We start from the raw sequence: 21,844 nt of genomic DNA on the forward strand, positions 1-21,844 counted from the left end.
CAACTAAATCAGAAAGAGTTGGTGATTACTACTGATAAACTGTAACTATAAATTTTCTTGTCTGGCAAACAGGTGAAAAATTACAGCTGTGAACGTACGTAATAATGTTTGTATGTTTTCTTTATATAGACAGGTGTCTTCTAGATTTCATGTGTGGCCCTATACTTAATGTGCACGTAGGTTCCTGTTAATAGCAGGTGCAGTATTTATTTAATATGCACATAGATTCCTGTTAAAGGCAGCAGAATAAATCTAATATGCACATAGATTCCTGTTAAAGGCAGCAGAATAAATCTTCTGTTTGGAAATACATCTTATCTATGAGAGGAAGGGAGGGCAGAGAGAAGAGAGAGAGTCATTGGATTTGTGTAGTGCAGTTAGTCAAGGTGAGCGACAGTGAGAAGTCAGCCAAGACCTGTCATACTCAGTTATTGGCTTGTCAGAATCCGGACAACAGACAAAGAAGCCGGTATGTGCCCAAGCAGAGCATTATGGGGCTGGCCGCAAGTGACTCGATTACCTTTTAGCAGGTGAGTCCTAACCAGTCAAACACAGTGTGTTGCAGTTCTCTGCTGTTGACGTCCTACTGCCACCTTGGGGCACCACTCTTCAACCTTATCCTACCCACAGTGTTTTTCCTTGTCAAGCCCTTATACCACTCAGACTATGCCTAGCTGGCCATTTGAACTTGCGACATCCCCAAAAATTCCCTTCCAACACACCACTAAACACAGAGCCAACCTCACGCAGGGCTTACATCTCTTTTGTGAGTAAGTGCTTGCTTGGCCACCAGGTTGTCCCAGCCCTTACAATGTTACTTCCATTTCCTTGATGCAAGGCTATCCTTCCCTATTCTTTATTCCTCTCTGCCTTACCCTTGGATAGTCTTCTTGGCACTGATTGTGCTTGTGTCTGGTTTGTAATTTTGGACACTCATTTTCTTCCCGTCTGACATTCTACAACTTTTCATTCTTAACTGTATGGTCCCCTTGTTGGGCTTGACTTGCTATTCCTTTTCCAAATTTTACAGAATTGTGGATCGTACAGGGAAGGTCACCCCGTGTGATGTATCTTCCACCTCTTTTGCCTTTTTTCTTTGCACCCTTCGTTTCTTGCAAAGGTACTATGTCAAAAATGCAGCATAGTAGCCATTGTGTTGTGGGGGAGGTCATTAAGTATTTGCACGGTCATATTTTCCTGACCATGCAGGAATTGCAATGTTGATGCCTGAGCTGGAAACATTCCACGCAAGCCAAGGAGTATGTGCCCATCATGGCTGGAGCACAGGGCTCTGGGCAGTGGTTTAGTGACCAGGTAAGCATTGCCGCAGTCGGATGGTACCTGTGGGGAGAGTCCCTATTTGGAGTGGGTGTTACCATAGCAGAAGATTCACACATAAAGCTAATTCAGCTTTCTTCAGGTGGTGACCGTGAGCCTGTGATGAAGCAAGCTGGGACAATTTTACTTCCCCACATGTTTTGCCATCTGCCTCATTAAAATTCATTTTTTCATTTTTAACTAATTACCATTAACATATGTGAATATAATCTGCATTTTTCATGAAAGAGAAATGTCGGCCCTCAGTTTTAAAGAAGATAACACCATATCTAATTTTGTGCTCAGTTTTATGTATGTAATTGATTTTCTAATTTATTTCAACTATTCCTAGTTAGTATCCTTTAGGGCGAAATCAGTAATTGTTTTGTAACTTAAATTCTGTTGTTGACTTATAAACAAATATAAATTCTGTACTAATTATAAACATTTGGAAGACGAAAAACTAGTTATCTTAAAGTATCTATTTAGCTCTATTCATAAACACGTTAACAAAGCCAGCCCTTAATTAATGCCCAAGTATTTGTCAGTTTTGTCAAAAGCATTGTTTGCATATAGATATTTCTTAATTTCATGATTTAAACAAATAATTTGGCCTAACTCTTGCAGTAGAAGAATCTGTTAAGGAGACACAATTTTTCGATGTATTCAGTTAATTTAATGAGTTAAGTTTTAATTGTAATTTCTGTAAATTTAACTTTGAACAATGCGTAGTTTCAGTATCTATTATTGTGATGATATATAAGGGCCCGATTTTTGGTCACGAGACAGTCAGTCCATGGGCAAGTTTCAGACGAGTAACCTTTGTTGGTTAGATCAATAACAATGCTTCAACTTAACTGTGGAATAAGTGTTAAACAATTAGACTGTGTGTAAAAACAATGACAGTGACTGCTCCTTATGTACTGGATTTCAAGAACTGTGAACTTTGTGGTTAGGTTTTAATGCTTGTAGATGTTCTACAGGAAACTATTGTAGCAGTATGTGGATGCTGGCCTGCAAACTATTAATGAGGCTTATGGAAAGTTAAACAATAGTGCACTGGCCATATATAACTGTGTGTTATTGGGGGGGGGGGGGGGGCTGTGAAAAGTGAAAATAAAAGACTGTGAAACGTAATTGTGCATCTGTCGGCTACATCATTTACAGTAGACAATACTGCACATCCACCCCTTGTTTTTTCTGCAAATACGTCAACACTGAGGACAACAAATGAAGAAATAAAGCAAGCGGAACCGTTACAAGCCCCCAGCAGTCTTTTCAGATGGGAAAGGTTATTATAATGCAGAGAGATATGACCCCATGGCATTTCTTTCCATGGTTACACCATGGAAAGAGGGAGAAGCCAAATGTTTGGGAGCAAAATACTTCACCCAGTACTTAATATGTACTTGGTCTGATGGGAATACTTTTACTGCAATGAAATCATTATTTTTTTTTGTCCAGAACATTGAAGACAGATTTGGGGAAGTCGAGTCTCGGGGGGCTATGCAATATGGTTCACTATTAATTAAAACTTCCTCTGCTGTCCAATCTGCAGCTATTCACACATGTGATCATCTAGGTGTCATACCAGTGATACTACCGTGCATAAAACTTTGACAGTGGTCAAGGAACTATCTTCCACAGGGATCTTACACTCTAAACAGATGAGGAGCTCCAGACTAATCTCCTACAGTGAGGCATACATTTTATAAGGTATGTACAAGAGGGTTCACAATAAATCATATAGATGGAGGTGCCTTTATGTTAGCATTTGAAGGGAATATCTTTCTGGTGAATGTTAAGGTCATGGTGCACATATGTCATGTGAAACCATATATTGTGCCAACTATGAGGCGCTTCAGATGTTTGCACATTAGGCATATGTCTTCCCACTGCATGGTGGGCCCAGAATGGGCAGTTGTGGATGGTCACTCCATGAAGGTAGTCCTTGGGAACATTCACCTTTCTGTGTCACCTGCACAAACCATCACCCTCCACATTTGCAGTTTGCCCAGTTTTCAGGAAAGAACAGGAGGTCCAGGAATACAAATCTGTTCATCATCTGTTGTATACTGAGGCATGGAAGAAATATGAACGCCTACACCCTGTGGATATAATGAACAGTTTTGCTAACATCATAACCTATACCCCCCCCCCCCTCCTTTTCCCCTCCGCCCCCACCCCCAACTGAACCTTCCCAAACCAGATGCTCCGCACCCACCTCTCCCACAGTTCCTGCAGTACCTTCTTCAGGAACCACTTCACACATCTAGTCAGAGAAGCACTCTCTTTCTTCGATATCTACCAGTGACAGGGGTCCTTCTCCGAATCTCTCTGTTCTTTCAACATCTATACTGAAGGCCTGACACCAAACAGTGGCTGAACGAGCTATGGCCTTCGGGTCCCAGAGCTGTCTGCTCTTCAACTGTCCCCATGCTCAATGCTGATAGACCCTTGAATGAATTGTGCCCACCAAAGGTTACGAAGGAAAAGAAGAAGAAGAATCAGAATCAGGACAATGCTCCTCTATTGTCCCCGGAAGTGCCAGATCTCCCTACACATTCGGCTCCTGAACCGATGTATGCGGATGTGTTTCCTTCCTCACTGATGACAGGCTGTGATGCTGTGGCATGACCGGTCCTCCGGGGTTCTTCTCGCCTAACCGGGGTCACCAGTCGCGTGATCATTCAGTGGAATTGTAATGGGTGCTGCTGTCTTCTGCAGGAACTGCAACAAATTTCCTCTTCTGCTGCAGTTTTCTTTGTTCTCCGAGAAACCTACTTCACTAGTAACCATTTTCCAATGTTCTGTGGTTTTTGTGCATATGATCAGAACTGTGCTGGTCCCAGGAGGGCATCTGGAGAGATCTGCACTTCGGTTCATACAGATGTTGTCAGTGAACTAGTTCCTCTTCGTACCTAGTCAACCTCAGTGATTACCATTTGCTACGTTATCTTCCTCCAGGCAAGCCATTTAGCTATGTTGACTTGACCACATTAATCAAACACCCCCTCCTCCCCCCCACCCCTCCGCTCCCCACCCACGCCACCTAACCCACCTTTTTTCCTGCTTGGGGACTTCTGGACACCACCCCCTGTGGGGAACTACCACTTCATCTGGTTTGGGCCCTCTAATTGATCCTGATAGGATTTATCATGGATTTTATGAGATTTGAGATAATGCGTCATCTGTTTATGAACACTGTACTCCGAGATTTTAGATACTGCAGGTAGTATGCTGATTGACTTATAATCACTTTTTGATTTTGGGTTATTTGCAAATACTGGTTGAATTAAGCTGTGGTTCCATTTAGTAGAGTGTGTATGACTAACAAGAGAAAGATTGAAGATGTCTGTGAGGGCTGCAATAATAGTATCGACAATGTTTGTAATCATACCTACACTGTCCATCCAAAAAGTGCTGATATTGGTTTTACTCCTGATGGCTAAACAATGTGGGTGCAGTAACTACTGTGACAGTTTGAACTAGCAACTGTAAACAACAAATGTACATTCAACCAATCCGTTGTGAGCAAGCAATGTTAAGTAGTGGACTTGCAGCTATAGTGCATCAGTGTTGTTGCATTGCAATGGAACAATGAACTGAACATGTCAAAATCAAGTATTCAGTATAGTCTCCAGAATGTTTTGATGAAGAGAAAAGTGTGTGCAAAGTTTGTCCTGCACACCGTGTCACCTGAATAAAAACAGCGACACATGGACATCTACTGCGACTTGATTGAAGTGCAAAATGCAGACAGTTCTTTCCTGCAAAAAAGTCATAATGGGTTTTGAGACTTGGTGTTAAAATATGAATGTACCAAAAACAAGAAAGTTCAGAATGGGCCTCTGACAGTTCACTGAGACCAAAGAAGGTGATTGTGACACAGAAGTTGAATAACCTCCTAAAGAAGGACGTTTTTGTTAGTTTCACTTGGTTGTATGAATGTTCTGTGTGTTTACTCATGTGGGAAGAGACTGCGTAAACAGCTTAAGCATTGAAACCACCGTCTTAACGTTTCTGTTTTTTATTAATCAAGTCTTGAAACATTTTGGACTTACAAGGCATGATGACTTTGTCATTTACTGCCCTGGAAGGGATTCTTGTGATTACTTTCTGCACTGGACATGTAGAAAATGTTTTAAGAACAATGCATTTGTCAAGAAATTTCCACATTGTGGCTGATAACTTATTACAAATTGAAAATTGACTGCTATTGGGAAAAAATCCTTCACTCAATCAGCAGAGGCTTGAAAAAGAATATCAGAGTTTGCTTTTACTATGCTGAAGGTGTGCAGTATTTTCCGCAATGCTGCAGAATTCATCACACTGTGTGCAACAGATCTGGCATGGCTAGCTTTTGTGATTGTGGAAGGTGTGCTGCACTTCACTTTGCTTTGCCGCTAACTTCATATAGTTGACAGGTTGGGTTTTGCTTGAAACTTCTGTGTGCAGAATAACATTTATTCATTATTTGGCATAGTTCTGTTGTCAGTTGTGGGTGAACTCTCTATATGTGGACAGAACGTTAGAGGCACATTTTTCATAGAATGCAATATACCTGCGACTAAATTCTCAGACTTGATCATCTAATGCCATCTCATTGCTTTTATCCTGTCATGGAATATCTGAACAATCATTTGTAGGGCATCATGTTAAATATTTTTAAGTCTCTGTAGGTTACTGTGTGAGATTTTCCTCTTGTCTGCACTGAGTACATTAAAACTGTAACACTGTCAGCAGAAAGTTCTGGAGCAGAAGTCTGAATAGTGTGAATTATTTTATCTGTCATCTTTGTAATTATATGCATAAAGGTGTGACTGTATGGTGTGTGATGGGTTATCTCCAGAGGTTTGATACTCACATATTTGAAGTGGAACAGTCTGCTTAAATTCTCTGCAGAATGAGATTTTTAACTGCAGGTCTGTATTTGTTTCATCCATAATGATTATCTGCTCATTCTGTGGCACTAGTGAGGACAGTGCTGATGGGAAGGATGATAAAGCATCAATTTTGATGGTTTAAATATTATTTCAATTAAAGATTTCTGATTAGATACATTTATTTTGAAAGAAACAAGAACTCTGCTTCCCTTTCACCATTTGCATCCAGTGTACTTACTACCTTCGATTTTAGATCAGAGCAAACATAAGCACCCACACCACCTCTGCAGTGGGTTACGCAGTCAGTCCGTAGGAGTATATAGCCTGATAGAGCCAGAGGAGCTGTTTGGTTTGAACAATGTCTCTGAGTGAAGGAAAATGTGAAAATGTGATTAGTAGAACAAGTCACATAATTTGTCAAAGTGGAATCATTGACCACCACACATTGGCGTGAGTGACGAGCAGCTCGCAGCTGTATCCATTTGTAGCTGCCTGGAGTCTGACTTGTACTATAGCAACCTGTGGGCCAGTGTTTGCTGAGGCAGACTGGCAGTGTCCTGAAAATGTTTAGAAAATTGTGCCTGTAGTTCCTCCAACACAGAAACGATTTTCATCAGAAGTTGTGTTCTCTCTGTCTTTAGAGAGCGTAGGGCAATGGGTGGTATTCATTTTCATGAGTTGTTCCTTCCACAATTCGAGTATATTATTAAATGCATCCACTTTTTTCATCAGATCAGAAATAAGCTGCTACTCACCTTGCAAAGTCTTATTGAGAGCGTTCAAGTGTGCAGTCAGATCAACTAAAAAGGCGAGGTCTGCAATCCATTTTGGATCTTCTAATTTTGGCTCTGCCTTTCCTTTTTCCTTCAGGAACTCAACAATAGCGAGTCTTAAATTGAAAAATCTTTCGAGGCATGATCCTCGACTTAACCAACGTATTTCCCAGTGGTAAATAACATCTCCGTACTCTTCGTTCAGTTCCATGAGAAACTGTTGAAACTGACTGTGTACTAAGCCATGCGACTTCAAAAAATGTACTATGGTGACTACCAGCTTCATCACGTGCTCCAAATTTGCATACTTAGCACAAAGAGCTTCTTGGTGTACAAAACAATGAATTCCATACAAATCTTCTGTCGATTGTCCTAGTTTTCTACGCAACAATGCTATAAGCCCATTTTGAGCACCTCGAATTGCTGGCGCTCCATCTGTGGTGACTGAAACTAACATTTTCCAATTCAGGCCAACGACTTCAACTGCCTCTTCAACTGCTTTTAGCAAGTCTGTATCCCTCGTTGTGTGTTTCATTGGTACTAAATCTAACAGTTCTTCCTTCACATGCAAATTTGTGTCGACTCCACCAACGTAAATCGCTAGTTTTGCTGTGTCCGAAATGTTGGTCGACTCATCCAAAGCAATTGAGAGTGCAATAAACTTGCAGGCACTATCGATTAACCGCCTGTAGACATCCGCTGCCGTACCAGCTATGCAGCGAGCTATTGTCTGTCTGGAAAGACTAATTTCACTAAACTTCTTTACTTCCAGTGGCGTCAAGAGTTCTGCCGCCTCAACAATACACTCCTTGATGAAATCACCATCACTGAAAGGCTTATTCGCTCTTGCAATTTTGAGCGCTATTTTATAGCTTGCTCTTAAAGACAGGTCGCTAAGTTCGGTTGCAGGCTAAAAAAAAGGAAACAAAAATTGAGTGAACTCTACTTTTGAATTCTAACGGCAAATATGTACAAATACAAACATCAGAAACACAAAGATTTGTAAGTGGTACTCGCATTCGGTCCGTCTCGCTGCATAACACTACGTCTTCTTAATTCTGCCAACTTGTTTGATCTATCAACCCAACTAAATCATTAAGTTCTTTGTGTGTGGTGTTATAATGCTGTTCTATTGCAAATTTGCGGTGCCCGGCAAGTATGTGACTGCATAATAGACATTGAGAATTTTCATCCTTCTCTTCGAAAAAAATATTGCAATTCCCATTCAGCTCTGAAGGCTCAGGACGTGTCACTATGCCACCTCTTTGTGAGCGTGTGTTCCATTGCAACAACCACTGTACAGTACTTATAAACTTCCTACAAATCGCTAACAAATAGCGAGGAATAAACATGGCTGCCACTACGAATCAACTAATGCACCCTATGCCGGATGAAAAGATGTCGCATCGCACTGCTAGTCTAATGTCGTGTCGTGCCGAGCAGTGCCGCGAAAAACCGAGGAAAGCCGAGTAGTGGCGAGGCGGACCGAGCCCTGGATGGCACGCATGCAGCACATCTGTACACGCATGCAGTTTGGCACACCGTGGCCGTCCCTGCTGTAAGAGTTGTTTGGTCACATTCGCCATGTGAAGTTGGGCATTATCATGGAAAAAAACACCACCTTTTGACAGTAATCCTCGGTGCTTGTTCTGTATTGCATGGCGCAATTTCTTAATGGTCTCGCAGTAACCATGTGCATTGATCGTTTGGCCCCATGGTAAGAAATCAGTCAGCAAAATGCCTTTTCTGTTCCAAAAAATGGTGCACATGACTTTTCGAGGTGTCAAGATTTGCTTAGGCTTAACCTTCGTTGGGGATGAAGTGTGCCTCCATTCCATTGATTGCAGTTTTGTTTCAGAGGTGTCATACGATACCCAAATTTCATCCCCCGTGACTATCTGATAAAGAAAACCACCACCTTCTTCATTTTAGCGTGTCAAAACCTGAAGTGCACTGCCCATGCGTTGTTTATTGTGTTGTTCAGTAAGAATTTTGGGTACCCAATGTGAGCTAAGTTTTTGAAATTTCAGTAACAGTTTTATGAATTAGTGATCATGAGATTTGCAGAACTTCCATAGCAAGGGCACTAAGTGTAAACTTACGGTTGTGCTTAAGATTAAGCACATTGTGTGAGCCAGTTCATCAGTAACCACAGAGGAGCGTCCACTTTGTTCTTCTTCGTGCACTTGATCATGTCCTTCTTTGAACAGTCTGACCCATCTTTTAACCACTGAATCACTCATAGCATTTTGTCTGAAAACCTCGCAGATTTGCCGATGCATTTCCTTTGGTTTAACTTTCTCTGCATTTAGAAAACAAATCACAAATCTGATTTCACACGTGGCAGCATTTTCAATTACGGCTGACATTGTAAAGAAGCACCACAAAGCACACATTGGCAGCAGCGATCTGGAAATGGTGCACATGTCTTCTCCTTGAGTCGGAGTAACTGCCGCGCATGCTCGGAACTGCGATCGTAGCGCTGCCACCAATAGAAACGGAACTTACTTTGTGGATGACTCTCATATTTTAAGTGGCAGCAGTACACACACATCAAAGACTGTTGTGACTGCCAAGCTTTCGGAGCCAGTGCCTCCATCTTCAGGCAGAAGGGTCGAAGGGGAAGGGGAAGGAAGAAGAGTGAAGGAAAAAGATTGGAGAGATCTAGAAAGAGTCCCCAACAATCAGTCTTTCCTTCTCATCCCATATGGTAAGTCTCCCCTGACCCGCAGTTCTGGGTGACTTTCCCAAAATCTACCCCTTTTCCTCAGCCTCCCCAGTCCTTTTCTTCACCCTTCACCCTTCTACCTTCCCCTTCCCCTTCAACCCTTCTGCCTGAAGAAGGAGCCACTGGCTCCGAAAGCTTGCCAATTACAATAGTCTTTTATGTGTGCGCTCTGCTGACGCATGATGAGTACATGTTTTAATCATCCAATTAAATAATTTCATCAATAATTGATGGTTTTTGTTGTTATAAATGTATTTTAAGGTTTACATAAAAGACTAATATGTAAACTGGTGTCATATCGCTATACTTCTTAGATTCTCTCCACATCATAATGAGAGGTGGCAGCCATGATCCATGGACTATGCTATAAATAACTAGCAGGGGCTTACATTCTCAAGTGTTATGAAATTTCAGAATTAGAATATACCATCTGGTATTAAAGATGTTAAAATTTGTTTGAACACTATATATTAAGCTCATCATATTGAATAGCTCTCTGAGTAAGAAGATAACTGTTTGCAAAACTAATTCTTGGTCAAGTGAGTGGATACAAACATCATTAGCACAATATTATGATAAAATAGCTTGTTTTGTTTGCCTTTTTATGAGAAATATCTGATTTCAGATACAGGTCCAGTGATGAGTATTGGTAGATACATGGTTGTTTAACTGTTTTAAACTTAAATGCCACTGTGTAAATATAATGGAGTTATAGCTCTCAATTTGATTTTGCAATAAGAATTAATAATCATTTCAGGTCAGTGGCTAATTGAAAAGGCAAGACCAGATATTACGAGAAAATTTGAAACAGCGCTCTCAGATGACGTCAAATTGATCCCTCAGTACATTTACCAATGCAATGCTCAATATCCTACGTAAGTAGTGTAGCATGCAATGTCATGCATTTGTAGTATTACTGTTGTTTACCAGGTCACAGCACTGGCTGAAAATAAGGTGAATATATAATTTGTGCAAAATATCTGAACTAATATTCTTTGTAAGGAAAAAGAAGAAAAAGAAATTCCCATTTTAAAGTCAACTATTACAAAAGAACCAATTGACCATGCAGTCTTATTTTAATTCCGACAACCATATTTAGCTTTACCATGGCTTCCTTGCAATCATTAAACTGAATTCTATGGTAGCTCTTCAAACCGGATGTTATTGACTTTCTTTTGTGTTTTTGTTGCCCGTGGAATGTTAAGCCCCAATCTTCCTTTCTTTTGTGGAATGTAATCTGTACATGATGCCAAACATTACTCACCAAGTAGGAGAGGCTATGAGCAGTGGACAAGCATGTAGTGATGTCAAAAAATCGTAGCTTTTGGCCGAAGTTCCACTTCAGACATCCAGGTTGCTACTTTGGAACAACAGAACTTGTGACGTTCGCCTGCTTTATTTCTTCAGTGATAGTCCTCGATGTCAATGTACTGCATTGTTATACTAGCTGAAAAATGAGGGGGTGGAATTTCAACATTAACTACTGTAAATGATGTAGCTGACAGTTGCACAATTGCGTTTCACAGTTCTTTACTTTCACTGTTGACAGCTCCCCCAATATTACACAAATATATTGCCAGTTCACTATTGGTAAATGTTGATAAGCCTCATTAATAGGTTGCAGGCAACATCAGCATACTGCTACAATAGTTTGCTATTGAACATCTATGAGCAGTAGAAAACCTAACCACACAGTTTAAATTTACATGTACATATACATGTGCATTTTTAGTTACACCGTCAGTGAGAGAGCACCGCGAGCTCCTGCTGCAGTTGTTTATTACATATCTTTATGAGTTTCAAACAGGAGCGAGTTCAGAAATGGATAGGCACTGTGATTGCTGTGTACAAATGCGAGCTGAGTTTGTGACCCTTCGCTCACAGCTCTAGGCAGTGTTGGCTTACATTACACAGCTTGAGGCTGCTGCCAAGGGTCATCACTGTGGAGGGTCGGACGCGGGGATGCAAGGGACATTGCGCACGACCCACGTGTCCCCCGATCGATACACTGCTGTGCCCGCCCTGAGTACTGCCTGCGCTGAGGTTGACCCCTCACCTGCAGTCGAGTGGGAGATCATTCAAATGTCTGGCAGGCAGTGAAAGATTTTCCGTGGGGCCGATCGTAGGGCCTCCCTGGTTCGTTTGATGAACAGGTTTGGGGCGTTATCTGTGGCTGACGAAGTCTCTGAACCAGATGCAGTCGTCCACCCTGTTCCCGAAGAAGCTTTTCGGCCCACAGGGTTTGGGCGTTCACAGAGGGTGGGTTTGCTGGTGGTTGCAAGCTCCAATGTTAGGCATGTAATGGGGCCTCTTAGGAACATGGCTGCCGAGGAAGGGAACAAAGCCATTGTGCGTACCGGGGGGAAGTCATTCCGGATGTGGAAAGGGTGCTTTCGGATGCCATGAAGAGTACAGGGTGCAGCCAACTGCAGGTGGTGGCCCGTGTCAGTACCAATGACGTGTGTCGCTTTGGATCGGAGGAGATTCTCTCTGGTTTTGGGTGGCTAGTGGAAATGGTAAAGACTGCCAGTGTTGCTTCTGAGATTAAGGCGGAGCTCACCATCTGCAGCATCGTTGATAGAACCAACTGCGGTCCCTTGGTGCAGAGCTGAGTGGAGGGTCTGAATCAGAGGCTCAGGCAGTTCTGTGACTGTGTAGGCTGCAGATTTCTTGACTTGTGCAATCAGGTGGTGGGTTTCTGGGTTCCACTTAAAAGGTCAGGCGTCCTCTAAACACAGGAGATGGCTACAAGGGTAGTGAGGCCTGTGTGGAAGGGACTGGGCAGTTTTTTAGGTTAGAGGGTCCCAGGAAACCACAGAAAGGGCATCCGTCTAAAAGGGGGCAGGTAAAACACAGTAAGGTAGTTGTAGAAACAATCAGCATTTTAGTTGTAAATTGTCGTAGCTGTGTTGGGAGAGAAACAGAGCTCCAAGCCCTAATAGAAAGCTCTGAAGCTTAAGCAGTTATAGGTACAGAAAGCTGGCTAAAGAAATAAGTTCAGCCGAAATTTTTTCAAACAATCTTACAGTGTTCAGAAAGGATAGATTAAATACAGGTGGTGGTGGAGTATGTATTGTTGTCAGAAGTAGTTTGCCTTGTAGTGAAATTGAAGTAGATAGTTCCTGCAAAATACTATGGGTAGAGGTTATTCTTGACAATCGGACTAAACTATTAATTGGATCGTCTTACTGACATTTTTCATTGTGATTGGATTTCCACATGAAATTTCAATCACCAGTTTTCTCCTCTGATTGCAAAAACATTCTGTTGGCACCCACCTACATAGGGAGAAATGATCATCACGATAAAATAAGAGGAATCAGTTTTCTCCTCCGATTGCAAAAACATTATGTTGGCACCCACCTACATAGGGAGAAATGATCATCACTATAAAATAAGAGAAATCAGGGCTCGCACAGAAAAATTTAAGTGCTCGTTTCTCCCACTCGCTGTCCAGGAGTTGAACGATTGAGAGACAGCTTGAAGGTGATTCATTGAACCCTCTGCCAGGCACTTAATTGTGAATAGCAGAGTAATCACATAAATGTAAAGTTCTTGCAGAATAATATGGTACATGTGACACTATTTTTAAACAGACATTGTCATCATTTGTTCTAACAAACAGCCTATTTTTGTTACACTTACTCCACTGTTAAGTTGATGCATTGTTGTTAATCTAACCAATACATGTTTCACATCTGAAGATCGGCCATGGACTGATGGTCTCAGGACCAAAAATTGGTCCTTTATATATCTTCACAATAATAGGCACCGAAACTATACATTGTTCGATGTTTAAGTTACAGAAATTACAATTAAAACAACTCATTCAATTATCTAAATACATCAAAAAATTCCTTCTTTTTAACAGTTCCTTCTGCCACATATTGGTTTAAATAATGTAATTAACAGATATAGTTACACAAACAATATTTTAGACAAAGCAGGTAATTATTTTGGTATTAATTAAGAGTGGGCTTTGCTAATATGTTTTTGAATAGAGCCAAATAAATACTTTTAAGTATCCTAGTAGTTCTTCTTCCAGAAATTTATAATTAGTACAGAATTTATATTTGTTTATAAGTCAACGATAGTATCTGTCATGTAACAATTACTGATATCTCCCTATAATGATCTGTAGCAAAAGATATTAACTAGGAATGGTCAAAATAAATTAGGAAATTAATTATATACACAAAACTAAGCACAAAATTAGATTTGGTGCCACATTCCTTAAGACTGAGGGCCAAACTTTCTCTTTTATGGAAATGCAGATTATACTCATGCATGTTAATTGTAATTAGGCAAAAATGAAGATAAAATGAATTTAAGGGGGCAGATGGCAAAACAAGAGAGAAAGTAGAGAGATCCCAGTTTGCTTCATCACAAACTTTCTCTTTTATAAAAAGTACCAAGTGTGTATCCATGTCCAGCATCTCCCAAATCTCTACATAAGTTTCAACCAAATTTGGTACACAGACAGCAAACCAATGAATTTAAGCACTGCGTGTGTGTTAGAACAGCTTGTTCCCATAGGAGGAGAGGTACCGGCAAAGATGATTTTTTACCCTCTGCCGTGTAGGCTTCCCACATGCCAGATGTGTTGTGGAGGAGCAGTATTGACCTGTTTTGCAGGGCAGCCAACACATTAAGAACAAAAAACAGTACTGAAGCCCCTGCCCAGTACGACAGGCGTGTTGTCAGAGTAGTATCGACCTGCTTTGACGTGTTTTGCAGGGGCTACAGGAGTGGATGGCTGCAGCTTGGTGATGGTTGAGATGGGTAGGGGAGTGGTTGGACAGAAGGGGGGACCAAGAGAAGATGGATAGAGAGTGGGGGCAGGAGGAGACAGTTAGGGGGAGAGGGAGCTGGAGGGATGGACAGGGAGAGGGGGGATGAGGGGGTGGGAACAGAGACAGGAGAAATGGACATATGGAGGTGTGGGAAGGAGTACATAGACAGTGGACTGGCAGATGGACTTTGAGTGAGGGTGGGAGAGATGGACACACATGCAAGGTGGATAGTTAGAGACTGGGCAGAAGATGATGGGCAGATAGAGAGAGTGGGAGTAGGAGGACATAGGTGTGGAGGGGCAGATAGACATTGAGATGGGGTGGAAGAGATGGGCACACATTCGGTGAGGATAAGAGAGGATAGGCAGGAGATGATTGACAGATAGGGAGAGTGCGAGCAGGAGGAGTTGGGCATAGAGACAGGAGTGGAAGAGATGATCAGAGATGTGGTAAGGATTGGGAGAGGGGGCAGGAGGTGATGGACAGACAGGGAGAGTGGAGGCAGAAGGAAAGTGACAGACAATTGGGGAGAGAAGAGGTGAGGATGGACAAAGAGATGGCAGAGGAGGAGATGTACAGATAGAGGTGGGGGAAGACAAGATGTACAGAAAGATAGGGAAAGAAAGAGGTGGCCGGAGAGAAGGGTGAGGAGACCATTCACATCGAACACATGTGCGGGCAAAGCTATGGAGAAAAGACTAGTATAATAATAGAGGAGATCGGGGGGGGGGGGGGGGGGGGACACTTTAAATCCCTGACATGTAGGCTGCTCTACACAATAGGCATGTTGTGTGGGAGTAGTAGAGGCCTATCTTATTGACTTGCTATGCAGCGCAGCTACACATGAAGGGCACGAAACAGCTTTCCAGTCTGGAATTTTTTGGCTGCCCTGCATGACAGGCATATTGTGAGAGTAGTGTCAGTCTGCTTTACAGATCGGTTTTCCAGGGGCTACACATGCAGATACATCATGGGGGTGGGGGGGGATAGTTGAGATCAATAGAGAAACGAATGGAAGGGAAGGAGGAGAAGAATATGGACAGAGCGTGGGGGAGGACAATGTGCTCAGAGAAAGAGAGGCCAGAGGTGGTGAACCAAGAGAGGAGGAAGGAGGAGATAGAGAGACAGAAAGAGTGAGGAAAAGGATATGGACAGATGTGAGGATGAGGCAGAAAGAGGATTGGTAGGGAGGAAGAGGTGCAGAAGTGGATACAGAGATGGGGTGGAGGAGATTTGTACAATGTATGTGGCGAATGTGTACACGAGTGAAATCTCATGGGAAGGACTGGTGTGCACTTGTTTTCGTCTGAATCTGTGCTGCAGGGAAGATGTAAAATTTAGCTGTGGTATTCATTCAAGTGGCATGATCTGTAATCCTGAAATTGCTTTGTGTCACTCCACCCCTCTTCCCCCACTCTGTATGGCTGTGGGGGTCCAACTGGCACAACAGGCTTCCCCCCCCCCCCCCCCCCCCAGGCTGCAAGCGATATATGAGGCATGTCCAGAAAGTATCATTTAGAGAAAGAACTCATAAAAAAATTTTTTTAACCAAAATTTATTTTAAGAAAGAGAGCATTTCTTAAGCTGTTTTTCTACATAGTCGCCACCACTGTTCAGACTTTTTTTTTTTAGTGGTAAACCAACTTCTCTATGCACTCCTCATAGAAAGATACCATCAGTGAAGACTACTACTGCTGAACATGGTTTTTTTTGCATCATCATCATCACTGCAAAAGGCAGTTTCCTCCAAAATCACACTTCAAGTTCAAGAATAAGTTGTGAATCAGGTTTTGAGTGACACCAGCAAAATGGGGATGTGTGTTGTCGTGAAGTAACAAAGTATCTTGTCTGAGAATTCCACACCATTTGTTTCTCAGTGTTTCACATTATTGTACTGCATTGATGGTTTCAAATCTAGGAAGGAACACAGTGCAAATGTTTTTTGTGCTTACAGCATTGTTTCGAATTGTTTTTTCGGGGATTGTGAGTGCCTCCACTCCATCGACTGTTTTTTTTTTTTATTCTGAAGTGACATAACAATCACTGGTCAAATTCTGTTTAAGAATTCATCTCCCTCATCACTGTATCAGATAAGAAATCTCAAGGCACTTCATTTTGTGGATGTCCATACGCATTTTCAGAATCCAGCGGGAACACAATTTGTGAAAATATAAGCGATTTGTGACATTCTCATGCAAAACTGACAATTTCATACAAAACAGTTTTTTGAGTGTAAACTTAATAGCAAAGCATTGTTATTGTGAACTGTCTGTTCTAAGGAATTTTCTTATTCACTTTCTCAACCAAACCATCATTGACAACATTCTTCATCTTGAACATTGATTTGTCCATTATTGAATTGTCTCGCCCACTTTCTCACATTCCATCAGTCATTACCTTTTTGTCATAAATCTCTACAAGTTGATGATGAACTTCACCTGGCTTAACATTCTCTGTGTTCAAAATCTGTATCACAAAATACGCTTCACAGACACTGGTTTTAAACATTTTGAACGATCACTAAGAAATGTAAACATAACACAATGCAGCTGTAATGATGTCAATCGAAAGATATAATGAACCAGCGAGAAGAATGTGAATGTGCAGAACTGCAACACTATTGCTGTGGTGGTGGTCGAACGAAATGATACTTACTTTATGGATACACCTCATGTGTCAATTTTGCTAGAAATTACTTCTGGTGCTTCAGAGATGAGCTGATATGTGGCATGTGTTGCATGCTAACCCCCTCCCAAAAACACGATAGTAGATGTTAGCTATAGTTTCATCAAAATAATAAGGAAAAATTTAAATCTTTCCCCTGTAAAACCTTTCCCCTTGTATTTCTCTCCCCTCTTCCAGCTGCGTCATCACACGATGTCCCTCCTCCATCTGCTGCCTCGTCATATCCTGTCCCTATTCCACCTGCCTCGTCACAACCTTTACTTCTTCCGCCTGCCTTCTGACAATCTGTCCTTCTTCCACCTGCCTTCTCACAACCAGTTCATGTTCCACCTTCCATCCCCATACCCCCTTCCACTTCTGTATGCCTTTTTACACCTTCTCCCTCTCCCACCTGCCTCTTCACACCCTCTTCCTTTCCCATTTGCCCACAAACCCTTTCTGTCTTCCACCTGCCTCCTACACTTTCCTCCCCCGCCCCCCTCGTCACCTCCCTCTGACCATCTCTTCTGCCCACTTCTTCATATCTTCCTCATCCTCCCTCTCTCTGTCCATCCCTTCCTCCCCTATCTCTCTGTCCATCTCCTCCCCCCCCCCCCCCCCCTCTCTCTCTATCCACTTACTCTGTTTGTCTCCTACTCCCACTCTGTCTGTCCAATTTCTCCCACCTCACTCTGTCCAACTCCTACAACATCTCATTTTCAAACCTATCTCCACTCCTTTGAGAGGTAGGTGGTTCTTATCCACCTTTCCAGACAGTAAGCGATGTTGTTGTTGTTCTTGTTCTCTTCAGTCCAGAGACTGACTTGATGCAGCTCTCCGTGCTACTCTATCCTGTGCAGGCTTTCTCACCTCAGAGTAACTACTGCAGCCTACATCCCTCTGAATCTGTTTAGTGTATTCATGTCTTGGTCTCCCTCTACGATTTTTACCCTCTGTGCTTCCCTCCACTACTAAATTGATGATCCCTTGATGCCCCAGAATGTGTCCTACCAATCGGTCCCTTCTTCTAGTCAAGTTGTGCCACAAATTCTTCTTTTCCCCAATTCTATTCAGTACCTCCTCATTAGATACATGATCTACCCATCTAATTTTCAGCATTCTTCTGTAGCACCACATTTCGAAAGCTTTTATTCTCTTCCTGTCTAAACTATTTATCATCCATATTTCACTGGCATACATGGCTACACTCCATACAAATACTTTCAGAAAAGACTTCCTGACACTTAAATCTGTACTTGATGTTAACAAATTTCTCTTCTTCAGAAATGCTTTCCTTGCCATTGTCAGTCTTCATTTTATGTCCTCTCTACTTCGACCATTATCAGTTATTTGCTCCCCAAATAACAAAACTCTGTTACTACCTTAAGTGTCTCATTTCCTAATCTAATTCCCTCAGCATCACTCTATTTAATTCAACTACATTCCATTATCCTTGTTTTGCTTTTGTTGATGTACATCTTATATGCTCTTTTCAAGACACTGTTTATTCCGTTCAACTGCCCTTCCAGGTCTTTGCTGTCTCTGACAGAATTACAATGCTGTCAGTGTGATACGTGTACCGAATTTGTGTGAAATCATTCTTAGAGATTAAGGAGGAGATGTGGAACATATGTACCCACATCTTTAAAATATACTAGCCGAGAAACCTGACGTATGTGAGGTATTTACTTATTCCAGTCTTGTATTGGTCCATCACCCTCCTCTCTCCTCTCTCTGTCATCTCCTCATCCCCCTCTCAGTGTCCACCTTCTCCCCCCTTGTCTGTCCAACACCCCACCCAATGAGATGTTGGTGGTTTTTACTCCCGTAGTATTCCTTCCAGATAGTAAGCAATGTATGTACCAAGTTTGACTGAAATCAATCCAGGGGCCTAGGAGGAGATGTTGAAAGTACCGGGTGATCAAAAAGTCAGTATAAATTTGAAAACTGAATAAATTAGATAGAGAGGTACAAATTGACAAATTGACACACATGCTTGGAATGACATGGGGTTTTATTACAACCAAAAAAATTCAAACGTTCAAAAAATGTCTGACAGATGGCAATTCATTTGATCAGAATAGCAATAATTAGCATAACAAAGTAAGACGAAGCAAAGATGATGATCTTTACAGGAAATGCTCAATATGTCCACCATCATTCCTCAACTATAGCTGTAGTCGAGGAATAATGTTGTGAACAGCACTGTAAAGCATGTCTGGAGTTATGGTGAGGCATTGGCGTCGGATGTTGTCTTTCAGCATCCCTAGAGATGTCGGTCGATCACGATACACTTGCGACTTCAGGTAACCCCAAAGCCAGTATTTGCATGAACTGAGGTCTGGGGACGAAAGTGGCGGCTGAGCACACGATCATCATCAAACGACTCGTGCAAGAGATCTTTCACAGTGCCTAGCAATATGTTTTTTTTTGTTCTAATAAAACCCCATGTCATTCCAAACAAGTGTGTCAATTTTTACCTCTCTATCTACATTGTACCGTGATATATTAAGTTTTCAAATTTATACTGACTTTTTGATCACTCGGTATGTATGTGTGTTGAATATGTCAGATGCTCTGCTGTTTAACAACACAAGACTCCAGAGAGGATTTTAAATTTGTGTGTGGTATTCAGCCTTGTGTCTATATCTTAGGTCCCAAAACATGTTTACCAAATAATTGGCTCATGACAGTGCTCATTCTCATGACCTGATTGATACACTGAACAGCACAAAAAAAAAAAAAAAAAAAAAAAAAAAAAAAAAAAAAAAAAAAAATAGAAAAATACACTCTATACCTTTAAAAGTATTCCAAGTAAAGGAAATACAGGAAACAAATAGTAACAGGTAATTTTTGAGAATTTTTTTGTCACCCTTTCTCATCAACACCCCCCACCCATAGTGGTGATGGAGATGCTTACTGCTATAGTATTTTTGTGCAAATAATAAGTCACGTACCTAACAGAATTGGTTGAAATTGGTCCACATGTTCTTGAGTGTGCTTGCTTCAGGGTTGCCTCCTTTTCATTGCAGCCCCTTCCTCTTTTGAGAGGTAGGTGGTTCTTAACCCCATAGTGCTTCTTTCCAGATAGTAAGTAATCAGTAAATGCTCAATTCTTAAAAGAATTGAACTCCCCTGGATACAACAACGTCAAACTTCTGATCACTTTCCAAATGAGTTGAGGCCTTAAATATTTGATGTTACACATATAATTGAGAAAATGTTTAGAAAAGGTTTGAAATTATGTTCAAAGTTTGTCAGAAATTACTAAGTGTTTTCATTATTAACCATTGTATGTAGTCTGGGTAATTTGGGCTCTGTTTTAGGAGAATGTAGTTTTTTTCTTGCATCTCAGTGTTTTATGACGTCCTGTCTCCTGAACTATGTGTCATACAATGATATAATTGTGCAGGCGCATTCAATGGTTTATGGGGATACTATCTTTGAAATGTGTTGTGAATAGAGTTAGCAGTAAAACCAATAAGAAATTAAAAATGCCTTGCCTTATGTGGTAGATTTTCAGTATTGGTTCTGTATTGATGGGTAGGGCTAATGATGATGATCTCTCTCTCTCTCTCTCTCTCTCTCTCTCTCTCTCTCTGTGTGTGTGTGTGTGTGTGTGTGTGTGTGTGTGTGTGTGTGTGTGTGTGTGTGTGTGAAGAACTTCCTCTGAAATCTGAACAATTGATCATCTTTTCCATGTGACTTTCCAGTGCTCTTTCCTTATAAACATGGTGTTGTTATTTAAATTATTTATGTGGAGTCCCTGTGCAACTTCTACTGTTACCGAAGATGACAATCACATTGAAAGGGTGACATTTTGACTCGATTGAGGATGTCCAAGTGGAATCGCAATGGGTCCTGAGCGCCCTTCACCCTGTGGACTTCCAGGAGTGCTTCCAAAAATGGAAACAACCATGAGATTTTTGTGTACATGATGGAGGTGACTAGAATTCTTGGAATTTTCATTGTTTTAGTTTCCAGTTAAATTACTGATAATTGATACTCTAACAAAGAATTTTACTTTAGCCTGCAACTGCAGAATAATACAGCAGGAATAAAACACAAACAAGAAAAAAACATCAAAATTAAACTCGAATTGCAAAGGAAATGCACCATTTGCAACAAAACACAGAGCACGCACTAGCATCTGTCAATAGCAAAATGTGTCAATGGCTTTAGCATGGAAACTATGCAATACTTAGTAACAACAAACTGCTTTCGACAAGCGTGACTTCACAACTGTTTGCATTAGTTTTGTTTGATCAGTTGCCAGTGGGCTTGCGCGCATGCACAGAGCTGAAATCGCATATGAGCTACTTGAAGTGTGGTTGTTAGCTGTGTGGGCAGTAGCAGCAAGCAGCCAGATGCTAGCTGGGAAAATTTTTCTAGCCTGCCCAAGCTGCCAGATAAGTGCATGCGCAAAGCATTCTGAGTTGTAGTGAGGTTGTAGTCTCCATGTGACCCGTGTTTACATTTCATGTTTTTGCTGTTATGTCTTTGTATGCAACTCTCAAGTCAAACAAAAACGAATTGGCTTTATGTGACTGGGAGCTATCAACTAAATTAAAATACATTCACATACTTATGGAAAACTAAAATATGTTATTAGTATCAATTTTTCTGAATTTATTTTATTTCAACATCATTGCCAATTGAGCATTAATCATGTTGCAGAATAAT

General features: G+C 41.4%; 1 protein-coding gene across 5 annotated transcripts in view; it reads left to right on the forward strand.

Moving 5' to 3' along the window:
• LOC124798006 (1-acylglycerol-3-phosphate O-acyltransferase ABHD5-like) overlaps window positions 1–21,844 on the forward strand; it is a 102,758-nt gene that overhangs the window by 46,133 nt on the left and 34,781 nt on the right. For all 5 annotated transcript variants that reach the window (XM_047261195.1, XM_047261196.1, XM_047261197.1 and 2 more), the window contains one exon: window positions 10,462–10,579. In XM_047261195.1, coding sequence (XP_047117151.1) covers window positions 10,462–10,579 — 118 coding nt within the window. The remainder of the gene's footprint in view (window positions 1–10,461; window positions 10,580–21,844) is intronic.

The sequence above is a fragment of the Schistocerca piceifrons genome, chromosome 5, assembly GCF_021461385.2.
Source record: "Schistocerca piceifrons isolate TAMUIC-IGC-003096 chromosome 5, iqSchPice1.1, whole genome shotgun sequence".
Taxonomy (NCBI): domain Eukaryota; kingdom Metazoa; phylum Arthropoda; class Insecta; order Orthoptera; family Acrididae; genus Schistocerca; species Schistocerca piceifrons.